This window comes from Excalfactoria chinensis, chromosome 14 (genome assembly GCF_039878825.1).
Source record: "Excalfactoria chinensis isolate bCotChi1 chromosome 14, bCotChi1.hap2, whole genome shotgun sequence".
In the NCBI taxonomy this organism is placed as follows: domain Eukaryota; kingdom Metazoa; phylum Chordata; class Aves; order Galliformes; family Phasianidae; genus Excalfactoria; species Excalfactoria chinensis.
In genome coordinates, this window is record NC_092838.1 from 6084845 (window position 1) to 6101860 (window position 17016).

General features: G+C 40.4%; 1 protein-coding gene across 10 annotated transcripts in view; it reads right to left on the reverse strand.

Annotated features, from left to right (window-relative positions):
- Positions 1-17016, reverse strand: part of CLEC16A (C-type lectin domain containing 16A) — a 147288-nt gene that overhangs the window by 85467 nt on the left and 44805 nt on the right. For all 10 annotated transcript variants that reach the window (XM_072348999.1, XM_072349000.1, XM_072348998.1 and 7 more), the window contains one exon: positions 8619-15335. In XM_072348999.1, coding sequence (XP_072205100.1) covers positions 14995-15335 — 341 coding nt within the window. In that variant the 3' untranslated portion in view covers positions 8619-14994. The remainder of the gene's footprint in view (positions 1-8618; positions 15336-17016) is intronic.

Consider the following 17016-nt stretch of genomic DNA (forward strand, 5'->3'; position numbering starts at 1 on the left):
GATGGAGAAGGATCTGGAGGGTAGGATGTATGAACAGCCACCAAGGTCCCTTGGATTGTTCAGCCGAGAGCAGAGGAGGCCCCATGGCCCCACATGGACAGAATTCAAGGAGCGTTTGGACAAGGATCTGGATTTCGAGTTGTTCTGTATGGGGCTCTAGGTGGAACCAGGAGATGGAATGAAGGGTTGGAATGAATGAAGGATGGAATGAATGAACTGTGGGTCCCTTCCAACCTGTGGTCCATCCTGTGATTCACCATCTTCGCCTGCTCTTGACTGCTATGGACCAGTGGCTGCAAGGACATTCCTTCACAGCAGCTGTTCAGATCAGTGAGTCAGTTTGAGATGCCTAAACACACATTCTGCATTTTGCTGAAACAGCTCAAAACGTACACTTTGTGATGGGAAACTGCAGTCTTCCATGACATAAGCATTGTGTGCAAAGGTCAATGGCAGGGAACGCATAAAACAACTTTATTCTTTCCTGTCAACTGTATCCAGGCTACTTTAGATTGTAGAAGTTTTGGTATTTTAATTCTTGGTGCAGTTCCATCTATTTAAGCTAAATTGGCAGCTGGTGTTTCATTTTTTTCTCAGTGAGGGACTAAGCATGATGAGAATGTCCTACCAACAACTCTGCACAAACAACTTCCGCTTCTTTCTTTTCTCCTCTTCTGACCAGTGAGTTTCACTTTTCCACACTTTCAAGTCCATCTCATGTAATCAGAACTGGTTGCAACACGACCTCAACGAGGAGTTGCATCAGTATATAGAAGGATGTGTAACTTGCAAGTTAAAGGCAGAAACAAATGACCTTGAACTTTTTTTACAAGGAAAAACACATGAGACTATGTATTCCTGAATGCAATTTAAATTTAAGCTTCTGCCTGTCTTGCCATTAAAATCCATCTCTGGAATGTGAACAATGAGAGTCACGCCTAGAAGGAACGTGCGGTTGCCTTCACCAATGGCCAAATTTAAGAAAGGATGATTAGGTACTTTTTCCATTAAAAAAAAAAAAAAGTTTCGCTTTTTCTTAACTAATTTATCTTGGCAGAACAAGGAGATTGTAGCAGGCATTACTGTCCTTGCATTAAACAGTAGTTTTTTTCTCCCTGATTTCCTCAGAAAATAACTTGAAGATTAAAACAAAACAAAACAAAAAAACCAACAACCCTTTTCCTTTTTATATAACAAATGGATATGGCCTAAACCAATAAGTGAGCATAAAATGAGTGCTTCTAATGTGACCACTGAGGCATTTCAGACTTAATTACATCTGAAGCAGACTTAACCACCCATTTCTATCTTGTTTCACGCAAACAATAATTGCCTCTGTAGCCACACTGCAACACTATACAATTAACCACATCCTAGAGGAGCTGGAAAAGGAAAAAAAGGGAAAGAAAACAGCCTCCAGAGCCATCTGCCCATGCCCTCAGATCGCTCCAGCAGCTCTCCCTTAAGCAGGAAAGACCAGGACCGTTCCTCTGGGCTCAGCGTTTCCCTGCACCGGATGCCTGAAGCAGGTAGCACTCTACTGCCCTGTTTCCCAATTCAGCTCTTCTTGACTTATGCTAACAGAGGTCAGAGATGCAATGAGGACATTCCTCAGGCTGTGTGTACATGTATATGCAGAGACAATCCTTATTAATCTTCTATTGAAACTGCATTTTTACATTAAAATGCTGTGTCCCGACCTTCCAGTTTCAGGCTTTTTATTTAACACTGAAATCAGAAAAAAAATATATTAATAAAAGCACAGCGGTCAACTAATAACTGACCTCAATATGAGCGTGAGTTATAGATCCAACACGAGTTGTAGCTCCAACACGGATGGAGGCATGTTTTCTCGTTTGCACTGCAATTTCTGCAAATTGCCCATTTGAGGAACCAACCCCACTTTAATTCTCAGAGTTGAGAAATACGGTGGTTTTTGTTCCTATTGTTTCCCTAATCTAGAAGTAATTCAGAGAGATGACAGCTCCATGTATAGACAACAGTGTCAACACTGATGTGCCCTTAGCCAGAAACCATCTGTCTCTATGTCTGCTTCTCATTTTTGAGCTCCTTACAAGGCTCTCTAAAGAGTCATATAGCAAATGCCAAGTTGGAAGGGCTGCAGAAAGATCATTGTGTCCAGCTCTTGGCTCCACCCAGAACCACACGAAACCCAAATCCAATCCCTGAGAACAGTGTCCCAATGCTCTGTGAGCTCTGGCAGCATGGAGCTGTGCTCGCTGCCCTGGGCAGCCTGGTCCATGACCGCTGCCCTCTGGTGCAATACCTTCCCATGACCCTCCTCTGACACAGCTCCATGCATTGCTGTCCCCAGATAACAGAGTTCAGCACTCTGCCCTCCACTCCCTACCAGGAGCTGCAGCCCCACGAAGCCTCCCCTTCTCTGCCATGGGCTGAACACACCCAGGAGTCTCAGCTACTCCTCACACCTCCTGCCCTTCCAGACTTCTCACTGTCTTTGTAGCACTCCTTTGGACATTCTAACATCTCTCAGGTGTACGCACTTCCTTCAGTCAGGGTAACATTTAAACAGTTGTTCTAAGATGTAAAAAAGCAAGTCCTGGTTGAGACTTATCACCAGCAATGCCTTGCAGGGCCCAGGCCACTGGCTGCTTCCAGTTCCTCCATTTTGAAGTATCTGAAAACAGCTTCATGATAAATTCTCAATACTTCTGAAGCTGGACTCTCCCCATTGCAGCTGTTCCCAGTGGTTTACTAAGAAAGCTTCTTTCTAAAAGACAAAGCTGCACCAGCAAACCACCCAGCAACCCAGCTCTCCACAGGCTTTGATAGATACTGGCATAGACTGACCAATGGGATTGTTCACAGTCATTCCTATGGACACTTTGATACTGCATTTAAACTGTGTTGTGGGTTCTTATGCTCAAGTTCAGAGGATGCATGGGCGTTGTATTTTCAGCACTCCCACCGATCAGCCTCTGACAGTTAAAGATTTCTTCTTGTTTTCTTCCTTTGTTCCATTAGAGGGAAGTTTGTCTTGATCCCACCTCAGTGACAGGAAAATGTGAACATTTGGAGTTAACCCCCGACTTCTCATCTGCTCCATTAGCTGAAAAGACTGGGCAGACCTTTTTCCTCATTGTTTGGAAGTTGTTGTGGTGCAAATGAAGAAACAAAAGTTTTATTGCGGTAACTTTTACAGTTTAAGGCACTCACCAGGAACTAAATTACCTGTTACTGCACCAAGTCTAGAATGATAATTTCATTAATGCTCCTTTGTAGCAAACAAGCTAAGGTGATTCACATCAAAACACTCTGCAAATATGGACTAAACTTCATAACCAGACCATTAACTATTAAGTTTGCCTTCAATATATTTTTAAAAGGTGAGATAAGGATCAGACAGGCGGAATAACCTGTTCGAAGCCCAGTCAAGCTAAAGCAAAGGTGAAGACTGCTGATACCAGGATAACACATACGTGGTGTGTGAGAGCTCATCAAAATGCAGATATGGAAAGTTAGCTCTGATTTCCTATAACAGGTCTGATTTTCTTCTCTGATACAATGAAAAAACAGAGGAAGGCAATCTCCTAGATACGGCTCAAAAACACCTGTGGTTTTCAAGAATGCATCAAGTTCCCCTCCTCAGCCAAACATCTAATACTGTGATTTGTACAGAAAGTTGCAAAGAAGCTAAGACCTATTTTTAACAAAATTTAGCCAAGCCAGACAAGACTACTTCCCTCCAGAGCAGTTTGGCAACTACGTAAGAATTACAAGTTATCTAGCAGACAGTGGTTGCAAAGAACACTTTCACAGGAAGAGCCCTGAAGCTGATAACTGTGATAAGCAAATTCAAGTGAACTGCACCATGGAGAAGCAGCAAAGCAGAGCGGCTCACATCTTGTTCCCAAGAACTCTGGAACTGAAGTCACACCCGCTCACATCAACAAATGAGTTTGCACAGGATAATACGCACACAGTATAGTAAGGCTTAGAGGTGTGGGCAAATCCTGTGTCCTCACAGATGACTTTTTATAGTACCGGTGGAATAAGAGACATCCCGCATAGAGGAAAAGGATATGGTATATTAAAGTATACCCAAATCTTAACACACACCATACTGCATTCCTGTAGATTAGCAGAGAAACAGCTGTCCCACCAGATCTGAAACATTCTGGTTGTTCATCAGCACAATTTGGAACCTACTTTGTACTTTTACTCGTTGATGTTTTTGTTTTTACTCACTCCCTACCATTTGTTCATCGCCTCCTGGCAAAGTTAACCTGCACCCACTAAGGTGCACCTGAACAAGCACTGATGCTCCCGTGGTGCCCAGAAGAAGAGGAGAAAGACCTTAAATAGAAGACAATATCAGGAGGAAAAAAAGAAAAAAAAAAAAAAAAGAAAAAGCCGAAACATTTCTTCCTCTGAATCAACAGTGAGTCACAACTCTGACGAACAGACTGGAGTCTGAAGCAGCACTGCACAGAAAAAGTCCTCCCTTCAGTCCAGCTGATAAGAACCACATGAAGAAGTAACCACGGGCAACAGTGGCTTTTCTGCCCAAAAGATAATTGCATTGGTAATTTTTTCTTACTGTTGTTGCTTTTTCACCCACTAACTTCTGGCCACCCAAAATGGCATGTCCACCTTCAGGATATAATCCTAAACGAGGCCCAGTCTGTTTAGTACAGCCCTGAAATCAGTGGGAAAATTTACAAAGTCACTTCTAGATACTGAAAAGAAGATAAAAAACCCTTACTTTCGCAGAACGAACCATGTTGGCAAACAGAACGCAGCTCTTCCTGAACAGGATGGTTTAAAATTATGACAGAAAGTCCCTACTACAGCTTATGTGAGAAGCATTTTAAATACCAGAGAATCAAGATGATTCTCTTCCTTTACCCACCTACATGAAAGGATTTCCCCCCGTCTGAGTTTTCTAAAGCTTCAAACCAAAAACATACTAATAAAAAGCTATGCAAAAGCAGAGGATGAAGGCAAGAGGAAATATAAGCAACTCTGTCTAAGAAACAATGTAAGATCTGATAAAAGATGCTGATTCAGAATTCTTCATTATCTCCACTTGGACCATTCTTCAGAGAACACTGACCCTTCTGCCTGGGAGCCATCATGGGAACATCAGTTGTCAAAGCTGAACTACTGAATGCTATCCACTATGAACACCAGTGAGCGTATGCACCATCACTTAAGTGTGAAAGCAAGCCCAGAGTCCACAACGCTCCATTTCTACCTGCTGCTTGGAAAACCTGTCCAAGGTGTGCCATGTTCCTGGTGCAGAATTCACCTCCATAGCTGATTGTCTGGTACACGCTACTGAGCAGAATTTCCCATGCAGGCTATTACTCACCTCACCCTGATGTGTGACAAAACTTGCAAGAGGAACTGAGCTTTATTGACTGTGTAAAATCTGTCGTAATGAAAGTCATATATGGTTGCATTCTTCCTACACCTAACCTACACCAAGATGCAAAATAGTCAAAGGAGCAGGATAAGCAGTTTTATCAGTTCTTGGGACTTATTACAAGTCTTTTAATTATGGAAAGGCTCTTAAAATCTGGTGGTAATGCATACTCACCTGCAAGCAACTGGTCTCTGAACTATCAGAATTGTACTGAAGTACCTGCCATAATCCACTGAAATAACTGAGGTGTTTCTCTTCCCCTCCTCAGCAATATGTTATTACAAGGATATCATCTAATAGTCTTAATAAGTCTATTAGCAATATTATAGCATTATTTAATTAGTAGTCTACAGCAAAGCCTCTGGGATAAGTACTAGGACAGTTATTTCAATATGCAAGTGACAGCCACAAGCAAGTCATCCCATGACTGCTCGGTCTGCTGGCTTCTCTGCTTTGTTTGAGAGGACACAGGCAAACAGCTTCCCTCAGTGCTGGAGGCTGAGCAGCCATTTGTTATTCAGGGCAGGAGAGTTGTGTGCACATTATTACAGCCAGGATTTCTTAGGGAAAGAGAGCCTACGAGTGTACTTTGTAGGCCTTACCTCCCTTCTGCAGCCCTGATGTTCTTTTCTCTAGGACACGCTTGTATTCTGCCTATCTCCTTCAGAAACTCCTCCTGCTTCTGAGAGCACTGGCGGCTGGGGCAGAGCAAGCTCTGCAGCCTGACTAGCTGCCTCCTTGACTGACTCATCCTTCACCATGCAATTCCACGTTGCAGCTGGAAATAAAAAGCATGTTAGCATGTGTAGCTGTGTAATCAACCACTCCACAACCCTCGGTTTGTTGGCTTCCACCAGATCACCATGCCACTTCCCAGCCCTTTAGTAATAGGTCAAAGCTGATGCATTTGGAACATTACTGCAACAATTTCAGCTTTCCCATAAGAGCCTGGGGAGGCTGATGCTGGTACACACCCTTAGGAAGCTCCGATTTCACTTAACTTCTTGCTTTTGTGTAGACTGCAGTTCTATTCTTCCACCTTCACACAGAGGTCTCCCAAAGGCACTCCTGTTGGCAGCCCATGTAAATCACTGACAACACAAATACTGTTGAAGCAGAGAGCCAAATGCTTCCCGGGAATAAGTGACCCATTTTGGAAAAGCACATTTCATAGCAGCAGAGATAGGAAGCCTGGGGAAACACTTTGCTATTAACCACTGAACTAAAATAAGCCTCCTCTCTCAGTTTTGTAACAATTGTTTTAATAAGTTTTTTGGCAAGAGGCTGGAATAAATGATCATCCCTTGCTCTCGTGCCAATTGCATTAACTCCTACACCCAGCGTTGCTCAGACAATTGGGTCACAGCAGCTGGACTCACTTCACGCACCCAAGTTTTAGCTGCAGCTGGAAATTTTAGACGTTTTTCTAAGACAGCTTCTCAGTGGCCTGGAGTTGCTTCAAATACATGATCCAAAAATGAGGACAAATTTATGCAGAGATGTCTTCCCCCAATTAACCTGAAGCCAAAATTTATTTCTGCAGTAAAGTAGCGACTTGTTTTCCCATCCTGCATCTCAGTGTTTACTGCATACTAAAGCTGAGAAAAACTGATGCATAGCTAGGAAACACAGCCTGAGGATTCATCAGTCCCAACTGGTCATCCAGACAGGGCAAATAAAAATAAACTGTGGCCCATGTGAAATATAAACCTTTATTTAGGGGCAAGAGAGCGAGGACGGAATGATGAGATCAGTGTTTTCCATCCCACAAGTACAACATTTCCCAGCTTGGTAGAACGAGGCAGAGGACAGGCAAAAGCTTTCAGCATATATATTTTAAAAATCCCAATCTTTAGTCTAATTAATAATGCACTTGCATCTGGCAGCCTGAAAATTTCACCTCTAAAAATCAGCTTTAGAGAACTGGCAGTCAATAGCACTCACAATTTCAGCATCTAGCTGTATTTGCATGTAAGCCTTTGGGAAAACACTCAAGCTAAACTCAGATACAACTGCACACTGTCCAGGCTGCCTCAGCTACTCCTTTTCAGCTCAGCTGCTTTAACTCCGTGTGAACACTTGCCTGAATAAATTCTTCTCATTTGGCCAGCAGTGAGCTGTGATTTTGCCAGCTAATTCCCACCATCGCAACTTCCACCATCTCTTGTTATTTGAGAAAACAAAACTGCAGCAGCTCTTCAAATAGACTTTTCAGGAAACACTCAGATAAACCAGACTGCATTCCTAGTTTATACTCACAGAGATCACCAGCAGTTTTCAGTCCAGCTCCTGCCTACACAGGAGCCTACACTACAGCTCCACCACAGCAGCACAAATACAGTTAGGAAAGTGACTGCCTGCAGCCAAAGAGCTAAAGAAGCCCACACCATCCCAGTGAATTCATTTTGACGTGGAAACATTAACCAGCAGTCAAATAATAAAGGCATCAGCCTCTAAACACTGAATATTAACTTGTTATTTGGATAAAGATGGAGTTACTATGATAAAGACATTGCTCACTGGTTGACACACTTTCACTTTCTTATTTATAATCATGTTAGACTGAATTATGAAGATCTCGTACAGAAATAGAGGAAATGCTACAAGACAAAATGCTGCAAATGTCCTGAGCTATAAGGAGGTTACAGGAAGCCCCAAAGCATTCCAAATGGAAGGGAGGCCATGAATTAGGAAGTACGATTGGCACAACATCAGAAGTCCAACTGCCAGTAGCAGATTGAAGCTCTTTTCCTCCCCCCACACCACATTTTAGTACTTGCATCTTACAGTAAATCACAGTACTGTCTCCTCTCTGATACCTAGCTTGCTTGCTTCATGGTACAACGGGATTTAATTTCTATCCAAGAAAGCTTCTGGAGCAATGCCTAGTTTGCAAAATAACATCTCACAAGGAACATATATTGACTGTAATTAATCCCCATAGATGGAGACTCTAATTAACAAGATTTCAAGTAATAACTCAGTTGGATTTAATCCACGTACTGAACTGGCAACGTGCACCAGGAACGAGGCAGAGGGTGCGAGGATATATGTAGGGAAGAAATCACACACAACAGGCAAAAGGACGAGTTCAAAGTGGTTCCCAGCGACTCTCAGCCCTGGATCTTGTCTGTTTTCCACCACCCCAGTGGGTTTCATTTCTGCTCCCTTATGCACGCTGTTTTCTGCATACACAACACCAAATTACCTTGGCTATTTCAGTTTTCAGCTTGAAGATTAATATGCCCACTCTCATGCACCATTCTTCTTAACAAGCGCACACTTCTGCAAGTTGTGCATTTCACTGCCATTGGACGTCCTTGTGCATCTAATCTAGCAACAGAACATGAAAGGGAAGAAAGTTCTCAGTAACATAATCTTTATTGCCAAGTTCCATTTACAAAGAAAGGTGTATTATTCACTCTTGTCCAGGTTTTCAATAGCCAGGACATGATCAGTGCCAGCAAATACAGACTCAGCTATAGAAATCTGGAGTTCAGAGATATACAACAATACTTTCTAAGTTCAGTCCCCTCCCACTTATATACATTTTTCTTTAAATTAACATAAGATATCATCACACTTACTCCAAATGTCTAACATAACTTACATTAAATAATTAATACTTATTGCCTGTAGAAAAGACATTTTGGAACCCCGTTCACCTTATGTTTGGACTTCTTTCCATTTAAATGTAGAAGTGCACATTCAGGACGTTATTTTTTTCTTAGTGAAGCACATTTCAGACATTTCTGAAATATATTTCATAGGACTTCCATGTTCGTTAAATGCTTTAGTATACAAAGCCCAGATACATTCATTCTTCTAGAAAAATACATTTCCCTTTGCACCTGAAACAATCCATCTTGCAAAACAGCTCAAAAGGAATCAAAAAGTTTGCAACAAAACAACAATGCACATTCACAAGTGGAGATGCCTAAAGCCAGCCCCTAAAGCTGAAAATGCTCCTAGCAGGTCCCCTAGAGATGTAACCATTCATTCTTCAGTGCTACCACAGGTAAAGCAAAGCTCCTAGGAGTTCTAATATTTCATAAAGGTAGAAGCTAGAAGCTATTCTCAGTCCTCTTCCAAAACTATCCTTATGTACATTGTAAGAACTAATTGTGGCAGAAGTATTTAAATACAACACTACACAAACACTCAGACCCTCATCTCACAGAGACGTTAAGTATCAGATTGCTGTTACCACGTCTTAAGCCCATTTTACACCAGTATGAGTGTCCATAGCCAAAAGATGACAAAAAAATTCTTAATTATTTTAAGACCACAACATGAAAAGAGTCCTGAGAACACCATATACTAAGCTGAACTTTATTTAACTCTAACCTTTGTCATCAACAAGTATTCCTTGTCATTACTTAGTTAAGCCCTTTTTCAATAAACACACTCCACACATTCATTTATGCTCAAGAGACGGTCACAACAATGACTCAAGTTTCCTTCCATATTCATTAAGAAACACTGACTCCAAGTTAACCAAACAAAACACACACTGCCACAGTGCATGTTTATTAGACATGCAAAACTTAGCTTTACATTTGTAATACATTAGCAAACATAGCACACATCTTAAAACATCCTGCAAAACAAATCAAGTTTGAGCAATGTGCATATCCTTAAAAATTTTGGGAGACCAAAATAGGGAAAACTTTGTACAAATGTAATATAAAAATATTTTTCCATATGAAATAACCTTCTGTTTGAGACTCGGTTCAGAACTTCATCTCCCACATTTCTGTTGCTGCTCAAAAAAAATCCAGAACAGCAGAAAAATCCCGCAAGTATTTCCCCCTTCCCCACCTCCTTAGACAGACCTACCCCAGCAAGCTCTGCTTGGATCACCATCTGCTTTGCTGGAGCTGACAGGAGACAGACAGAGTTGTTAGGTATGTTCATAATTTGTGATGCAGATGTTAGGAAAGATCAGAGCACCAGAGCACGCAACACAGGAAATCACTCCAAAAACTCAAGAGATAATGGAAGAGCAGTGCCCAGGGGAATGTCCTGCAGTCAGCAAAGTGTGACAGCAACGGTTCAGAACTTCCCACACATATCAGATGCCTATGGTCAGGCTGCCTGAAAACGGGTAGGAAGCTTACCAAGGAGAGTTACCACTCATGAGGGAAAATGCCCAGCTCTCCATGATGACCTGATTTCATGCCTCTTTCTGAATCACTCACTCAGCCCTAAGACTAAAAGGTGAAGTTTCCTAGATGACACCTGTTAGCAAAATGCCCTTTTACAAGGAAATCTCTGTATAGCTCTACATACCCAGAGAAGACTTAAGCAGGATAGCAAGGACAGTGTCAGCATGATTTTTTCTTTTGCAAGAGTGCTCATTAGGCTATTCTGTGTTTAGCTCTAACACCTGTGCAGCAAAAGAGAGACCAAATACACTGGAGCAACAACAGCATCACGATTCAAGTCCTGTGCTCACTTTCACAAAGTGCTCAACCTGCTTGTCTTACAGCTTCCCTATGGCTTCAAGCAAAGAATTTTATGTTTCATTTACTTCAGGAAAAAAAGAAACCTGTTTCCTGCTAGCAAAACGACATTCAGCTGCAGGGCAACTATTGAGCTTCATCATCAGTAAACTTCTGAGGTTCCTTGCTGCAAGTGTGACAATTACAGCTACTCATGTCTCACTGCTCAGTAAGAAAAAAAAAATCACAGTAACATCAAGCGTAACGACTGCTGATGCTGCTATAGACTATTTTAAGCATTGAATTTTAAAATTATGCAGAGAAGAACGCTTCAAATCCACAGAAGAACATTATTTCCCCCTGTATTCTGTCAGTATGGGACTAAGGGTTTCTATGAATTACTAGACGTTGATTTAAACTCTGATTACCAACTAACTTAGAGTCCTAAATTCCAGAGAAAGAAGAAGGGTTTTTAAATGCCATATGCCCATACTTCAGCAAGAATATTTCAGAAGAGAAAATCAATTCTGGAAGATATTACTGATTTACTTATTTTTTTTTTCTCTGCAAATGACTTCAGAGAAACTTGCAGCTGTGCTGTAAAGCAAGGAACATTACAGAGTTTCTTTAACAGGTGTAATTTTATAAGGTCAGCTTAATTTAAGGAACAGAAGTCAGAATTTTAGTTCATCGTGAATTCCTAGAATCACTTTATGAGTTAGCTGTGAAGAATACAAATGAGTTCAGTCTTTACAGCATAATTCATGACTACACATGAAACACAGCCTCCAGTATTAATACGTATGACTACATTTCTGGAGAATTTGTTTTAACCCAGACAGCTTGTGAAAAACAGGGCAGAAAGTGAAATGTTTGGTTTCTTCCTATATCCAGGAATTTCAGCAAGAAAGACATTATGTTACACAGGTTTTATACTACAAGCATCACCCACCAGTGAAGCAGACACTGGAACTGACCACTCTCTGCTTCACCATATGCATGCTGCCACTGTGCAGCATGGAAACATGTTCACCAAGGAAACACTGGAACCTTGTTCAGTGCTGCCCACTGTGTGACAGAACAGCAAAAGGACCTGCAAGAGGCTGTGAGACTGAGCAGTGACAGCAAGAGATTAAGCAACTGGTAATCTGGTAAAGTTCAATACAGTGAGACACAGACCACAACACAAAGCAACATGCAGCAGGCCTTGGTGTCTTTGGTGTTTCTTCTCAAAAGGAAAAGAGTCACAGAGCTGTTTTGTTATCAAAATATGCCTCAGCCTCTACAAAACACACTGAGCATTTACCACCTCACAACATTCAAGGATTTTTTCTCATTTTCTCCCCTTTCGCCTGCAGTATTGCACTGACAGAGCAAGAACAGTCAATAGTTCAGCTGCTGCTCTCATTTGCAACTTGATGTTCAGATTCTGTTAAACTGAGTGATGCTACACTGACTTGCATCAACTTTTGTTTTAGAAGAAAATGCATTTATGGCTGACTTGCTAATGCTTTCTTGGTCAAGTTTCCTTTTTACAGTGAAATGAGGATCAGGAAATAGCCTTTGAGTTTTTCTGATAAGACAGAGATAGATACGATACTCTTCGAGGAATTGTAGATTAGTAACAACACAACTCGTGGAGATAAGATTGCCAGATGACATACTGCAGCATCTCCAGAGCTTCTGTGTTATGAAGACACGTAATACAGCATGAAACACAGTCAGACTGTATACACAGATGCTTTAATATTTTCCTAATAACCTTACCTCAGTTGCCTACTGAGAGCTTCACAGGAAACACCTGGTGGTGGGATTGCACAGCCACTCCAAAGCAATGAAAAGCACAAAGTCACCTTTCTTTCATCACCATTTCTTGTGCAGTGTGGCTCAAGGGTGAGATTACGCATGCCTGATAAAAGTCCCTCTGTGCATGACCCTAATCTTGCTAGAGCTGAATTTTAAATAAGATAAATACAGATCAAGGTTTTCCTGTCTAGAATTTATACTATTTAGGGGAACTCAGCCCGCATAGTGGCATTTTCTGTAATCCAGGTCAAGAGTCAAGGTTAACAGCTAACATAAAATGCTTTCCAATTAAGGCATCATTTTTTATAATGATCTTCAGAATATTACTGGGGCTACAGTGTAATGCTGCAACATGGTCGAGGAAGTCTAGACTACAGGAAATTCAGCTAATAAAAATTTATTTATGTGGCCCTTCTGCCCAAATTGCTACTTGTTCAGATACTTGTATATTAGCCACAACAGTAACTGCAGTATAAACTTAACCTCAGCACAAGGAAAAATCTAAACCCAAAACTGTGGCCTCTTAATCCAGCAGCAAGGCTAAATTCTCACCATCATACACCCATACGAACACCTAATTCTCTCATTTCATTTTAGAGTTTGTGCCATTCTGGAGTGGTCGGAATATTTGCTAATTCAATTTAAGACAAAATAGAAGCCACAGAAAAGTAGAAATCAATAAAACTGCATGCAAAAGCTAATAAGGGAATGAAAAAGATGCTGTTTTTCAATAGCAGGCATCTTATATACATGTTTTACACAAAGGAAAAGATCGAAAAGCGAGTCAAGATACACTCGTGGATGATTAAATCTCATAAATATCACATATAAATCAATTCAAGTATTCCACCTGACAGCAAGGAAGAGGTACATTAAGATGGGAAAGTAGGCTAGAACTTTTCAGATTCACCTATTTGACTAGAAATCAATGTTAGTAGAAGCAGAACCAGGAAACCAATTGCACTTATGATGGAAATCACAACAGCAAGTTTGCAGTAGACTTCAATGTTTGACAGCCAGTGAGCACTCAGTGTAATACACAGACCAATAACGACATTCTGCTCTTTTTTTTCTACTTGCTTAACTTTGTATGCATGGAAATCGATCAGAAAGCTTAAATTTACCACTCACAGTAAGTTACGTATAAAAGCCAGCAAAGAGCATTCCAATCTTTAATCCACATTTCTTCACTGCTTACTGTCAGCTCAGATTCAGAATCTACGAGGCAAAGTACGGCAAACAAACTCAATCACTTTGATGCTGTAATTTCCTTTGGTGATACTCCCAAATAGGAAAAGAAAACCCAATAGCTTTCACTTTCATTTTCAGACTTCCAAAGAAATTACTGGAATTATTCCTACGTGATGATGAGAAACAAACAGACAAAAAAAAACAAACAACAACAAACAAAAACCCACCAAAGTCCAAAGAAACCAACAAGAAAGATCTCCAATAACAAAACCTCCCAAACCTCTTAAGAGTAAAACTGCCTCTGTCTGCTTCTAGCTGTTCTTCAGTAGGAAGGGTGTCACCATACTATTGTTCCTCAGAGGTGTAGCAATTTGACTGTCAGAAGTGAACAAACAAGCAGTAGATATTAAAATATTTTGTATCTTTGTATCTAGTTAAGCAAAGAATAAAAATGTTTCCAAATTCCCTTGCAATCTTATAACTAAGCATTTGTCAAATTAAGCTTCAGAGTATTACCTTATGAAAAAAATGTTTTTAGATGCATCTGGCTTTGAAACAAATCTTACATATGGAAAACAAAGCACTGAACTTTGGAGTCCTGTGAATGCAACACAGAAAGGGGCTGAGCTTGCTGGTATCATACTGGCCTCCGAAAGCTGAATTGAGATCAGAATAAAAAACAATGAAACAAATGGAAATGGAATCTTTGTATTATAATTTACACTTCTTCCTGGTGAATGGTACGTCTCCAGTACCAGAGAAGTAGCAATACCACATCTTGAAGCCAGGTATCCAAAAATGTCTTCACTTTGCCGTAATGCTGTAGGTCCTTAACAATCAGGTTATGTCAGCTGGAGCTTTATTTGACAACAGGAAGAAAGTAGGTGCTCTTGTACAACAGAAATAGGAAGGGAAATATCCGATCCAGTTTCTTTTCCTCCCCTAGTTTAAATATGCCAAACATCTGATGCTTATTCTGAAAGCTGCCCACATTTTTTCATTGCTGGGCCTCTTCTCACAGACCAGATGTCTCTGATGCTGCAGGAAGTATCTTGTGCTCCCGAAGAAAAAAAAACAACAAAAAAACAACAATGACAAATTTGGTTAATTTGAGTCACTCTTTATCACGGTCTGTGGGTAGACTTAGTCAGAACATTCTTCTTCTATCTCTTTTACCTTGCAAACTTCAGGCTCAGACTGCAAAGACGGCTGAGGAATGCAGCTGAACGTACGAATACTGTGTGAATCGACCGGTGGGACCAGTGTAAGTGACTCTACACTTAGTGCATCTGTATTGTCATCTGATATTAATGATATTGTGGGCTGCTGTGCAGGAATCAGGCTAGGGGACAAGTTTGCTGTTTCTATGTCATTGTTTTTTATAGCACTCTTGCTAGACTTCGAGACAGCTGAAAGAGTTTCATCAGTCAATGTCATCTGATCAGAAACGGTCGTGTGGGGCTGCTCTGGAGCTGAAGAGTCATCTATTAAAGAAAACATCAAGAAAGAATCAATATTAGATTCAACTTAGCATGTACATCATTTATTAAGCCAAACAGTGTACTGTACTTCATGAATATTTAAGAATACTTAGGTGGAAAGTTGAGTGCTATGAAGCACTGCGCTTAAATTTTGCTTTTTAGTAATTAGAAACAACATGTAAAATATGATGGCATGACGTCAAATGCCAGCACTAAACTGTTCACATTAGCAACTAGAACTTTCACACATCTCATACTATAGAGCAATGCAGTAAATATTCCTAAGAAGAGGAAATAAGGGGGAAGAATAAGAAAGCCTCCCCAGAATTAAGCACAGTCTGAACAAAATTAAGTGTCCCATACCTGGAAACTCTTCAGAATTAGTAAAGAACCCCTATACAACCAATGTGCCCAAGAAGATACCTATTTATTATCTTAAAAACAAAGATTTGGAAGTTGTTCGCTCATTCCATTCTCCAGATTCAGTTTAAAACGACATCTCAGCCATAGAAACTACAACTATGGAAGGACAAAAAGGAGAATTATGTGCTTATGGTAATGAAGGTGCCACAAAATAAGCCTGTTTTTTTGTAGGCTTTTCAATGAAATTTTGTGCTCACAGCTGGAGCATGTAACATAGGTAAAATTGGGAATGAGCCATTATATACTACAGAAAACAGGCATGCTGCTGGCACTTCCTCCACAATGAAATAAATCATTAACATTTACTTGTTGTGTCCTTTTTTTCCCCATAAAGTCCTGCTAACTGGCAAGCAGCCATTACTGGCCAGTAGCTCATTTGTCTCAGACGGATAGTGAATGTACCAGATCAGGGAGTACAGCCTTGTATGAATAAGCGTGCCCACAGATTTATTTATTTTCTTTTCAGACTAGAGCAATAGATGTCATTAAAGTAACATTAAAGTAACAGGTATCCAGCTTCAAGACAGACCTTTTAGAGCTCGTGTTAAAAAACAACACGTGTTCAAGTGTACAGGAATCTGCAGAAAAGGCTACAAGGCAATGTAGTGTGAACACAGAGGCTAAGAATCAAATTCTGGTTTTAATACACAGCAACTTTAAAATATTTCACTTTCAATATAATTCCAATCATTTCTGTAAAAACCAAACAAAACGTGAACATAAAGGAGGAAAAAATGCAAACAAAAAAACATTTCAACAAAGAAAAACAAAGCTTAGAATGGAATGAGCATCAGTAAGGTATCAGTGAGATAGCAGTAAAAGGCAGTTTTGTTGGTTGTTATTATTATTGTTTATTATTTTACCTTTCCCCACACAAAGGTGCATTCTCACTTCGAAAATCATTCAATATTACTTTTTCCTGAATCTGTAGCTAAAGCTTCTCGCTTTAAGGAAAACAAAATTTAGATTTAAAAGGACAGTCTGAAACAAGAAGGCCATTACTACTTATGTCTAAAAGTAAGGACAGATTCAAAGTAACTGCAGATTATTCTTCTTAGGTGTCACAAAGCTATAGACAAAACTTGGCGACTGATAACACAAGTGATGCAAGGCTTGCGTGGAAAATGAGCTGCTAAGAACTTTGAGATAAGGTAACAATTCATTGCTCTGAATTCCAAAACAAATGCTAACACTTCAGTATTGAAAAAAATACAGGGTCTCTTTACAGTGGTTTTAACTTCTCCATTCCTGAAAACTTTAA